Source organism: Camelus bactrianus, chromosome 5, assembly GCF_048773025.1.
Source record: "Camelus bactrianus isolate YW-2024 breed Bactrian camel chromosome 5, ASM4877302v1, whole genome shotgun sequence".
Lineage (NCBI taxonomy): Eukaryota > Metazoa > Chordata > Mammalia > Artiodactyla > Camelidae > Camelus > Camelus bactrianus.
Window position 1 is genome coordinate 55,427,534 of NC_133543.1, and position 13,394 is coordinate 55,440,927.

Here is a 13,394-nt window from a genome sequence, read left to right on the forward strand (position 1 = left end):
ACCTCAGTGATTAAATAATAATAATAATAGATTACTTTAACCTGTAAGCTTACATTTCATAAAGAAAGGAAAAATGGTCTGGGGAAACTATCTGAATGACAGTGACCCTCTGCACTTAACTTCTGAAGTCTACCTACTTCGCTTGTAAATATTTTAGCAGGAGGAACACCACTCCCAAGCTGCAGTTAGATGGTCCCTTGGAACCTGAAAGAAAGCTAGAGTAAGGGAGACGTTGGCAGATGAGACGTTTAATGCTGACTGTGGAATCTTGTGTTGCGGAGTTTTGGAAAGACCATGACTCTGATGGCTGCATTCTCATGAGTGTCCCTGCGGCTCCCTCAGTTGTCCTCGTCGGCTGTGGGGTGCCGAGCAAGCCTAGAGCTTTCAGTCGTGAAGGGACAGCTTGCTTGCTATTAGCCAGATTCAGTCTGATTCCTACAGCAACGCTGCCAGCCTGGTGACTGGAACACCACCCAACACTGCATGATGTTTAAAAAAAAAAAGAGGGGGTGGGGGGATACAAAGTTTCTGCTTTTGGCAAACATTCCTTTAAAAATTCCTGACAAGCTCTCTTCTGCCTTTGGTGGATTTTGAAAAAAGAAACCAGAACAAAGCAAGCTGTCTTCAGAATCAAAAGCAGATAAATACATCTCTTTTCTGACAGGCAGTAAGCCTGCCATTTTTCTTGGGAAGTAACAGCTTTAATGTTCAGTGTCTAGTGTGTTAGCTTCCTGTTGCTCCTATAACAAATGACCACAAACTCCGTGGCTTAGAACAACATAAATTTATCATCTAACAGTTCTGGAGGTTGGAAGTCCAAAATCAGTTTCACTGGGCTGAAATCAAGATGTTAGCAGGCCCGTGTTCCTTCTGGAGGTTCTAAGGAAGAATCTTTCCTTCCCTGCCTTTTCCAGCTTCCAGAGGCTGCCTGCATTCCTTGGCTCGTGGCCCCCTTCCTCCATCTTCAAAGTCAGCAGTATAGCATCTCTGCTCTTTTCTGACCTCTGCTTCTGTCCTTACATCTTTTCTCTGACTCAGCCTCTCTTGCTTTCCTCTTATTGGGACCCTTGTGATCGTGATTACACAGGGCCCATCCTGGCAATGCACAGAAATCACTTCATCTCAAAATCCTTAACTCAATCACAGAGCCTCCTTTGCTATGAAAGGAAACATATTCACAGGTTCTGGGGATCAGGAAGCGGACATCAGTCTTCACCATACCACAGTTAGTTCTCTCTCTCTCTTTAAATTCTTAATTCTTTGCATTCTGTTTTATACACAGCAGATGGCTCAAAGGTCAGGATGGCCACTGTCAATCCAAATGTAATTAGTTGTCATAGAGAAGAGAAGTAATTCAAATCTCAACATTCCACATTTTAAAAACTGGGTTGACTTGCTCTTACATTGCTCATTAATATGGTTCCAATGACACAGAATATAATGCTTCTGAAGGCAAGATATAACATAAGATGAAAAAGCTTTTCTTTAAATTTTTGACCTTTACTCACAATAAAAAGTAGAGGCAATTAAAGTGGGTGGCTATGGGATGGGGTGAATCATTTTCTTTCTTCTTTTCCTTCACATTATTACTATTATAAATGTTCCCAAACATTTCTTTGAAGCATGACTGGGGACTGTAGCCTATTGCCAAAGATAATTCATATGTGTTGTACTAGTTCTCTGCTAACAGCAGACTCAATTCTCATGGACATGGCCTTCACTCTTTCAAAATGTAAATGATACACATCATTGCTCTAGTAAAAGAAAAGCTTTTGAGTTAGTGACAGTCATAAAATGTTTAAGAAACTGTTGCAGTCTCAGCTGGTCAAGGTTGTGTTATAAAGGCAAACCAGGCTTACTGAGACCATCATCCCCCTAGCAGGTGATTTGTGCTTTGGAAAGGGTATTCTATTTGCCTCTGAAAAACCACAATGATGTGGATGGTCTTAACTACACCATCATGTTCCTCTGTGGTCTCCTCCAGTTCTAAGGCTCAACCACTGCCTTCCTAATGATAGTCAGGCATCCTGACTCTGGGAAACCACCAGCCAGAAAGACAATGTTCTCATTTATGCTCTGGGCAGAGACTCTGCAAATGGGGCTGTCAGCCCTCTAGGCTGATGGAGGAATCAGACTGGCTCTGAGCTGAGGCTCTCCTTGACAGACACCTCTGCACAGTTCAAAGTCAAGACATGGGAAATTCTTACCCCTCCCCACAGCAGGGAGGTCCCTGAATGGATGTGGCTAGTGATATATGCCTAGAGCCTTATCATGCCTTAGTTGTGCTGAGGGAGCAATAACTGAAGGGGAGTGACTGGGAACATTCACATGCAATGCACCCTGTACTCTGCTTTTCAAAGAAAATGCAATTTAGGAATAAGAAAAGTCAGACCCCAGAAGCTTCTGCACATAATGGACAACAAAAATATTCCATTAAAAATCATGCCACAAAAGAGATGAGAATTTTTAATTTTTATAGTGCTAAATTGGACAGAATTACTTCAGTTACCATTTTGAAATAATTTTCTCTTCGTATACATTTTTAGAGTCAAGCTTCATGCTAAAAGACATGTAAGAATGTATTTTTTAGTTTTACAATTTAAATAGCAGAAAGAAACTTCTATGAGCTAACATTATATATTTGAAATTAAAATAATTATTTTTAAGCCTATGCCAGAATTTAGAGCAGTTTGAATAAATGACCAGTACTCAGTACAGTTGTTCTATACAAATGAATTTCACATGATGTGAATAACTACTTATTTCATAAAGCATTTCAATAAATCCCTGAGTTGGTTGTTTATGTGGAAATCTTAAAAGTTTCTAAATTTAAATCTAAAATACTAAGGTCATATTTTATAAAACGGTTTTGATATATTCAAGATTTCAAAATGTCACAAACAAAATATTAGTGACTAAGTGCTTTTTTGGAATTTGGTAATCATCTTTGAAGATAAATTCACAGATTTTTAAAGCTTCAATTTGATTTCACAAAATTTAGTAAGGACAATCCAGCTTAAGTTATCCTTAAAATTCAGTTTCTAAGGCAACAATCACAGGTCCCTGTACGCTGCTTTAAAAACTCATTTTTGTAAATTTAGTTACTGCAACATCAAAGGCAAGACAAATATAACTGCCTTACTTTTATCTCCTTTTATTAGACTTTTTGACAGGAGAACTTCTCTCTTTTTAACGGGGCAGATCCCTAGACTGCTGCCCATTAAGTACAGGAAGGTTAAGGGCAGATAAGATATCAATTTCCAAAGTTGCTGCCTGAGAATCCAGCCTAGTGCATGTATGTTAAGGGCAAACTGGGATCCAGCCCATTGTACGTGCATAACAGCAAATATCCTACCTTACTTCTCATAACTTCATTACTTATTTAATAAAACAAAAAGTGAAGAGCTCTTACCTGCACATTTCACTCCCTGAGCAATGAGCCCCCACATGAAGTTGGCACAGTATTCACACCAGTGTGGCCCTCGGAATGTATGGACCTGAAAAAGAGTAGTGACAAAGTGGCCAGAGGGGAAACCCATGGATGAGGAGATTATTCCCACAGCAGGACTAAGACACAAGCCACGTTAGTACTGAAGAGGCACAATATGGTGACATTCAGAAAATCCTTGGTTGAGTGGAACTGACAAGCAGTTAAAACTTCTTTCAGAGCTTGATTTCCTCTGTTTCAGAAATGGTGATAAATCAAACCAATATTCTGCGATTTACTTTTAAGAACAATTTCTACAGTGGAGTTTTCCAACTGGTCCCCTCCAGCTGGAAGCCGTCTCATCTACGGTTATACAAGCACTGGCACATTCTGAGTGCTGCGGGGGGGGGGGGGGGGGGGGGACACGACTAAGGAGGAAACCTGTCTGGGTCCTGGAAGGATTTTGTCAGATGATCCACCTTCTGTCCTCTATGACCACAGTTAGGGCCACCAGTGTTGAAGGTGATATTTAGTGTCTGGTCACAAGAGAATCATCAAAAAGGGCCAATTTCTGTTCAAAACCATTATGATACTTCCTATGTCAGCAAAGAAAATAAATATATTTTAGAAACTGCAGAAGCTACAGCTGATCAGAAACCCTGTTTTAGTATGGTAATTATTCACTCATCCTTCAAGCTCATAAAGGTTTTACTTCATTTTATTCTCTTATCCCACAGATAGGAATCCTCAAAGAAGAATAATTTAAATGCTAAGATACCTCTAGACTTTATGGTTAGGAAAGAGAAGTCATTCTAGCTTAACTCAGATGAAAAAATACTGGTAGAATGGAGAAGCAATAAACCCAAACCCCAAACATTAAAGTATAAAAGAAAAAATATCTTCAATATTACAATATTACTACAATATTACTTAAAAGTAACACTTTTAAGATTGCTAAGCAAATACTGGCTGAAAATACACTCAAGAAATAAGTTAAAAGAAAAGGGAGAAGGAACAAGGAAGTCACTGATCTGTATCAAATTACATTTACTTGAGGTAGTTTCTTATCTGTATGATTTCCTCCAGAAGAAAACAGTAATACAAGAGAGTGAACATCACAAAGTGTAATGATTTGATTCCAATATCAGTATTTGCCAAAACAGCTACTGCAAACAATGAAATTCACAGCTAAGATTGTCATTTTTGCTACTGTTCTACTTACGTATTGAATAGGTCTTAGAAACTAAGTAAGTGATTTTAAAAATCTATCAAATGTATTTCTTTGAACTTAAGATGTTACTGAACATAAGACTTACACTGAATGTAAGACGTATAATTCCATTTAGAAAAATGATGCCAATTAAATTACATGCTACTGATTTATAAGCTAAATCCCAATTTCAGAGATATTAAAATAAAAAAAAAGCACATATTAGAATCTATGAAATACGGTATATCAGAATTCAAACTACTACTACTGGCCAAAATGTCCACATAAGGTGGCAGTGGATAACCCAGCATTCATTCCAAGCAGGTATGTGCTTGTGACTCCGGCTGCTGCTAAGTACAAAACATTGTGTTGATCTGAAAAGAAGGCCATAGTCCCTTCTACGTCTTCTACGGAACAGTGTCAGGAACGCAGGCACAGTTGCCTCTGGATTGTTAATGATGTTCAGAGCCTGTAAATTGAAAGCATTTCCTGGAGTTCCTGAAGCTGAGCCCAAGATCAACATTCAGATAGTCTGTGATGTGTTTGGTTTTTTTCTATGTTCCTCTGAGTGAACAGAACTGGATAAAGTATGCAATCTTGCTTTAATCTGAGGGGAATGAGTGAAATAGATTGCACTGACTCATATTTAGAAAGTTATATAACCATGAGATAGCTGTAAGAATTGTGAAGTTATTTTTAGGGAAAAGTCTCAGGATAATCCAGCATCACTGAACTTGGTAAGGTTAATAAATCAGACGAGAGGCGTGGAGGAAGTCCCGGATTTGGGCCTGCCGGTTATCTCGTGGTGAAGGGTGTTAAAGTTACACTGGTCCGGAAATCACTGAAACAGGAGAGCTCTTGGCAAACAGAACTGAGTACTGAGATGCTGTGACAGAACCAATTCCCTTCCTCACCTTCGCAGAAGCGGTAGTGAATGTGGGCTTTTGAATCTCTCAGGACATTTCTTCGTATTACACATGCTGAAGGGCGGGTTTCGGGATCAGGATGCAGGCAGGCCCACTGTTCTCTAATCAGAAGACCACATGATCTTTAGGAAATCGTTCTTTATACATTGCTTCTTGGACAGCTTTTTATAAAGGCACCCTGCCATTTGGGGATAGTTTTAGTAGTGGTGTTGTATTTAATTTTGTTTTTCTGAACCGCTTGTAAGGTAGGTTATACAACTCTCCAGGAAATGGTTTTAGAAGTAGGTCTTGAAGCACAAATAGAAGTTTTATTTCTATAATAGGGTTTAACTAGGTTCCCTTTTGAATTTTTGTATCTAAAGTTTGTTATTTCTTACATTTTGTTCTGTGATCTTCATGACTCCATGACACTGGATTTTATTTGTAAACACTGAATACTGTAGCCTTTTTGTTTTTTTTTATTCCCCTAGAGGTCATCAAAACAAATAGACTTCATTCATTAATCATCTGTTATTCTTTCATAAACATTTATTAAGTGATGACATATACAAAGATTAAAAAAATGTTGGCTCAAGGAATTCACCATAGGTTTCTTCTGTCAAATATAGTGTGGAAAGGCTCTTCTGAAAGTGTCTCTGAAGTGTGAGGGACGCCGGGGAGGGCGCTGCTTGGGTAAGAAGAGTGAGCCGAGGCTTCTGGAATGAGCAGGTCAGCTGATCAGCACTAAATGAGGGTGTGTGTTGGAGCAGGGCACATTAGGAAAGGCTGTTCCAACGAAATCAAGGGCACACCAGGAGCAAAACAATGAGATGTTTAGAGAATTGGAAGGCAGTTCATTGTGGGTGGGGTGGGGATGACCCACATGGCGGGAGATGAGAGAGGCAGGTGGGGCCTTGTCCACATCTACAAACTGACACTTTGTTCAGTGAGCAGGGCAGGACCACTGAAGGTTTTTAAGGAAAGTGACCCAGTCAAGTGGACAAGGCTGGAGGAAGACGGACTGTGTAGGGTGCTACAGCAGGAAGTCTAGGTAGCAGACGACCTGGACTCAAGCAGTGGTGGCTGAGATTACGGAATGAACGAGTTGTTCAGGAGGCAGAATCAGTGGGGCTTGTGATTAACTGAATCAGAGGCAAAGGAGAGGAGAGGAACAGGGGCTAATAACTCTTAGGGTTTGGGGCCTGGTGATAGGGAAAGGTGGCATTAACAGGGGAACAGAAGTAGAAGAACAGGAATGGAAGTCAGGTCGGGGGGTGGGGGCGGCAACGGTAGGGAAAGAAAATGCTGATTGAAGATTCCTAGTAAAGAGGAGGTCACTCATGGAGTAGGGTTCCTGAGGGCATCCAGTGGACATGGGATGCAGAGCAGAAGGGTTAGCTTTGAATAAGAGAACAATCAGTCTCCCTGGGCCAAGGGGGAAAGGATGGCTGTGCAGTGCAGGAGTGATGGGGTCCTGGAGGCAGAAGGCTACAGGCGATCATACCTGATGGTCGAGTTTCTGTGTGTTAGGAAGTAAGTTCAGTTACTAAGCAAATGAAGAATTTAGAAAAAGTGGGGGAACAGGAACGGGAACTGGCCAGAAATTCAGAGAAAGGCTGCTGGACTTGAAAGCAAGCTTCTTTCCTGGATGACACTACAGTCATCCTACAACTGTGTCAAGTGCAGTGAAGAGAAAGTGACACATTCTTTTTAAAAGGGTGATTGTGTTACAACGGAGCTTTATCTAAATGTTTTTTGTGCAGTTTTACATTATCAGTGATGTTCATATCACGTATTTTACCAATTCAGAAAAAGATAATCTCTAACAAGTCAACTGCACACACTGTACAACTTAGGACAGCCCTGCAGCCGTGCGGCTCTGTCTAGCGCTGTGGGAACAGGGTGCTGTCCCTGCAGACAAGGCTCGGGGGCACTGACACCTGCAGACAATGCTATTTACTAGATATTGGTTGTATTTTTTGGTTACGTGTCTCAAAATGATTGAATCAAAATGTAATGGGCATTCAAAATATAATAATTAAAAGAGTCTTGGGGGTTCTTTCTGCTCAGGAGGATGCTAAGAAAGCGCGAGGGTGAGATCTGGGAGAGAGGAGGCTGGGGTGGCTGACAAGCTGTGCGGGAGCTGGGCCGAGCCCTTGGGCTATAAGAGGGCGCGACTTGTGCCTGGAATGCCCTCTAGTGCAGCAGACACCCTCAGAGATCTGCGCAGGTCAGCATTCAGGGAATCAGAATGACTGCTGTCTTTACAACACAACACAACTAACAGACACCCATTAAGTGACATTTTCCGTGTGTCATTCTAAAGGGGTTTTCTATTCTAAATTGCCAAAGATTTTTATGTTTTCATAAATTTGTGTTTTAGTTTTCCTATCCCTTCTTGTTCTCCAAGGCTGTCAGTTCTTTTTCCTTCTTCCTTATCCCCTTCTCCCTTTTGCATTCACCAAATCTTACTTGTGGACGAGGAAATCTGATATGATAACTCAGCCAGCACTGCATGTAAATCAAGAAAACGTGTCGTCTTTCTTCCTCTTGAAGGCATTAAGAAACAAAACCAAACCACCAAACTTCTGGTTCCTTGTCTGTGTTTCTCGTAGTTGAGGCTGATGGACCAGTGGTCTTGTGAGAAAGGAAGTGTTAGTAGCATCTTGCCTCATTCCTTGACATTCTCTAATCTTTAGCTACTGTTTCTCATAAACAGAAGCCACCTGCTTCTGCTGTTGACTGTTGAGTTTAATGGTGACATTGGCTTTATGAGGTGGGAAAATAACCAGTTCTTTTATAAATAGCACCATTTCTTCCTTAGAGTTATTTAAATAAATCACTTGATTAATTTATAAAAGGGATTCCTTTGGGAATGTTTTGGGAAGATGATGCAAAAGCACAAACAGCATCAGTAAACAATAGTATTAGTGAAATCAGAGGTGGTCCTGAGCAAAGTAGCCTTCTGAGTTGGCCACAAATATTTCCTTTAGACCACCTCCAAAGCTTCTGGTGCATCTTGACAAATGAAAGTGACAGAGTACGTGGCATGAGTTACACCTTCATGAAAAAAGGGCACAGCAACTTGCTTTAAAGACCTCTTCTTTTTAGCAACTGGAAAAAAGATGACTTTATTACCATGGCATCTGAGACTGCTCTTCACCTATCAGGACCTCCTGTCACATTGATCACCTTAAAAACTGAGATCAAAGGCTGGATTAATTAACAGATCCCAAAAGAGTCTGCCCCAGAGAATACTGGTCAGAAGCAGGCTGAAAAGGACGGACAGGGAGGGAGATGGGTGAGCTACTAAGGGGCCCACGTGGCCCTGGCCAAGGTGTGTGTCTTTGGGCACTGACCTAGGTAAAAACTGAAGCCATTCTCAACTGGGTCTATGTTATACTGACCCAAACCCTGGCTTCTATAAGGAAACCAGCACGTCTGCTTCTCATGTTTCTGACATTCACATCTCCAGTTTGATTGTCACTAATAGGAACAGCAGAAAAGAATTCCATGCTATGGGAAGAGAAAGAAGAATTCAGCACATCTTTATTATCCCTTCCAAGTCCTAACACCACATCTAGAAATGAGCTCTAAGGCAAATAGCCAGGGAGCATGCCTGCAAGGGCTGCTGCAAATGGAAACTCTGTTGGAGGCGATAAGAACATTAGGAGAGATGAATGCTGCCTGGGAAGGTGGGAATGATATTTTAGTGGACACTCTTTATTTGGGAGGCTCTGATGAGTCAGTCCTCCAGTGTGGTATTGGGCGATGCAGGGAGAGAACAGATGATCCAGATCAAAATGAAAGGAAGGTAGATAGGCAGGCAGCTGGGCAGGAAAGGCTTTTTTCTCTTTCTCTCCCTTTTTGTTTTTTTTTCATTTTTCTCTTTGGGGAAATCAGAATATACTCTTTTGAGTAGCCAATTTTAGTCTCACCGAGATGGCTTAATTTTGATCCAAAAGATTTGGAATTTAGAATATTGGTCCTAATTTGGCCACTTCAATTAAAATATATTTTGATTTATACTAAGTCATGAGAAGAGAATGAAGAACGCTGGCTATGATCACTAGCAACAAGTACCTAAAACTGTTTAGGGGTTGCCTGCAAAGAAAAGGGTGTGGAGGGGAAACTTAGAGTAGGAGTATCTTTACTATCAAGGCAATACCTTCTTGCCTTGTTATTTAAACTTAAAATCAGAAGAAATCTGTAACAAACAGTGAGGTTTAGGTAAGGGTGAGCCAGCAGCACTGACTCGTGCTGGCCACGCCTCCCACTCTCGTCCTGATGGGATGGATGTGGAAGGTGGTACCCACAGCAGGAGAGGCAGGGGGAATGTGCTGAGGGCTTGCTGTAACATGGCTTCAGGCAATGCTTGGGGCTGGTGAGTGCTTGGAACAGGAGGGGCACAGCCTCTGGCCAACAGCAGACACAATCAACGAGGGTCTGTGTGCAGAGAGGCACTGGACAGCTGGTGAAGGGGCCCAGGTGCTTGCGGTTTCTATAACTGGCTGCTACACATGACTGTGGGGACTGAGGCACACACTTCACACACTGTCAGAAGTGTCACTGTGAAAAGGATGACATCTGACAGAAAAATGAGTGATCTCATGTTTCAAGAGTGAGAAAACTATTTAAAATCTAGGGAAATACCATATAAGCCTGCTGGACATACACTGGTTGTATCAAGTCAGTGGTATCCCCTTAAATATGGAAATAACTACAGGAAAAAGCTGATGTAACACGGCCAGGCTATGACAACACTAGTCTTATTTTACCAGCAGGGCAGTTACTGGGGCAATATTAATAACTGAGTTCTGCTCCCACATTAAAAAAACATAAAAATGTTTTTTATTAATTGGTACATGAAACAATACTTTAAGCATGTACAGAAAAAATAATGAATTATTGTCAATTCTATTCACACAATCCATTCACCATAATCACCATAAACAAAGCTTAAATTTCTTTATGGCCTCCTTCGCAAACTACCATCCCCATCAACACCACTCCAGTGAGGGAGAAATATCCCTAAAATTACAGCCGAGTTAACATGGTGCACTAGACACCACAAGTGTGTGAACTTGCTAAGATAAGTCAACTTGGTTAGAATCATACACAATCATATTAATGCTAGAACACACAGTTTCTGGTGTCAGTGTTCTGAGCTGCAAGAGTGGCCCCTCTCACAGAGCCATCAGTATGAAATCCAGGGGTCAGGTGGTGGAAACACCAACGTACTCAAGGCATTTCTTTTATCTATTTATTTTTGATCACAAGGTACAGTGTTTATAATAAGTGGTATAAAATAAATATCACTAGTAATTAAAAAATACTTTCCATTCCAAAATGCGAGTCTTTAAAGTATTACAAAACTTATAATTTAATGTTCAGACATTTTTCAAGTTTCAGAAGCAAATTTCTTTTAAATTTCTCTTCATAGGCCCGCTCATGAAACTTTGCCTCTAAACTGAATCATGGTTAAAGATTAAAAATGTCAAATGCCATAACTAAAACACTTCTAGTTTGAAAGCTTTGTTTCATTACTTGGATAAATGTTTGCATTCAAATATCAGTAGTAAAAAATCAACATAGTGAATCAATACTTCAAAATACCAATCTCCTAAAGTTATATTATGATGGTATAATAGGAAAATAAAATAAATGAATCAATTTGGTTGTGCAATAAAAACCACTGTATGATCCACAGCTGAGTAACAGATAATTTCCATACCACATTATAGATATGTAAACTGAACGCTGAGAGACAAAAGCCTCAGACTAATCCACATTATCTTATGATCCACAATTCCTTGAAGCTACGTCTGTACTAATATTAACATTTCCCCAAAACCAGGTTTCAATTTCTCTTTGGTTTGGTTGTAAAAATGTCATATAAAGAAATTTACTGTTAAAACATTCTATCTTATGAATAAAGTGTTCCTCTAGTATACCAGGAAAAAGATTTGACTAAAATGTACAAAAATTATTAAACTATGTAGTTAAACCCCTTTTTAAAGTTCTAGTAAAAGAGATGCAGATTTTCTCTACTGTCTTTCTATTGGTTTAATTGGATCCTTTTTCTAGTTTCTTAAGGTGGAAGCCTAGCTAATTGATTTGACCTTTTTTTTTCTTTCCTAACATAAGCATTTAATGGTATAGATTTCACTGGAAGCACTACTTTAGTAAGCACTACTTATTCCATAAATATTGCTACGTTGTATTTTTCTTTTTATTCAGCTCAGAATATTTTCTAATGTCCCTTGTGATTTCTTTAATTCATAAGTTATTTAGCAGTGAGTTAATTTTCTAAATATGTGGGAAATTTTTCAGATATCTGTTACTGATTCTGTATTTAATTCTGTTGTGGTAAGAGGATATGCTTTGTATGATTTCAGTCCTTTTACAGTTACTGACACTTGTTTTATGGCCCAGAATATTGTCTGTCTTGGTGAATCTCCCATGTTCACTTGAATAGTGTGTGCATTCTGCTGTTGCTGAGTAGAAGACTCCATAAATATGAATTAGGTCAAACTCGTCGATACTGTTGTTTGTCTTCTAAATCCTTACTAATTTTCTACTTGTTCTATTTGTCCTATCACTGAGAGGAGTGTGGAATCCCATCTACAATTGTGGATTGTCTATTTCACTTTGCAGTTCAGTTTTTGCTTTATGTGTTTTTGAATCTGTTATTAGGTGTATATAAATGTTAAATTATGTCCTCTTAATGAGTTTTAACCTTTTTACTCCCAGTATTTCTTGTTCTGAAAACTACCATGTTTAATATAAATATAGCCACTCTAATTTTCTTTGACTTATTGTCTATATGGGGTATCTTTTCCTTTTTACCTCTCTGTGTCTTTATACTTAAAGTGGGTTTCCTGTGGATAGAATACAGCTGGATCTTACTTTTTAAATCCAACCTGACAATAACCTGTCTTTTAATAGTGTTTAGTCCACTTCCATTTAACTATTAACATAACTGGGTTTAAATCTGTCGTCTTGCTTTTGTTTTCTATATATAATACCCTTTGTTCTTTTTTTCTGTCTTCTTGCATACTTTTTGATAAACTGCGTATTTTTTTGTGAATCTGCTTTGTCTCCACCATTAACTTATAACTATTTTTAGAGTTTGCTCTAAGGTCTACAATCTGCATATTTAACTTATTTATCAGTCTACCTTCAGACAACATTACACCATTTCACGTATAGTGTGAGTATCTTACAACAGTACATTTCCACTTCCCTCACTCCATACTCGATGCTACTGTTGTTTTACTTGTACAAACTGCATGTCTGTATTTTTGCTTTAAACAGAAAATTAGTTTTTAAAAATACAAAAATGAAGAAAAAACATTTCTACGTGTTTACCAGCTCTGATATTCTTCATTGCTCTGTACAGATCTAAATTTCCATCTGGTATTACTTTCCTTCTGTCTGAAGATGCTCCTTTAACATTCTTATAGCATAGGTCTCCTGGTGATAAATTCAGTCAGCTTTTCTTTGTTTAAAAAACAAATATTTTTATTTTGTCTTCATTTTTGAAAGTTTTTGCTGGATAAAGAATTCTAAGTTACAGTTTTTTGTTGTTGTTGAATACTTTGAAAATGTCACTCTGTTGTCTTGCATAGTTGCTGATGAGATTTTTGCTATCATTCTTTATGCATCTGTATGCAAAATATATTCTTCTCCCCACCTCCTCAGCTGCTTTTTAAAAAAAACTTTGTAAGGTATGTGAGAGCACTAGTGACAAAGGAAAATTATCTATTTCATCTGTTGACCTATTTTTTCCCACACTGAAATAATCCTGACTTTAAAATGTTAGTAAAGAAAACAGTAGTATAAAATAATT

At 39.1% G+C, this 13,394-nt stretch overlaps 1 protein-coding gene and 1 long non-coding RNA gene across 6 annotated transcripts in view; one reads left to right on the forward strand and one right to left on the reverse strand.

Moving 5' to 3' along the window:
* LOC141577716 (uncharacterized) overlaps positions 1–13,394 on the forward strand; it is a 106,562-nt gene that overhangs the window by 81,719 nt on the left and 11,449 nt on the right. The window lies entirely within an intron of this gene.
* The window catches only part of CHN1 (chimerin 1), a 192,883-nt gene that overhangs the window by 17,490 nt on the left and 161,999 nt on the right, over positions 1–13,394 (reverse strand). For all 5 annotated transcript variants that reach the window (XM_074363914.1, XM_074363915.1, XM_074363913.1 and 2 more), the window contains one exon: positions 3,413–3,497. In XM_074363914.1, coding sequence (XP_074220015.1) covers positions 3,413–3,497 — 85 coding nt within the window. The remainder of the gene's footprint in view (positions 1–3,412; positions 3,498–13,394) is intronic.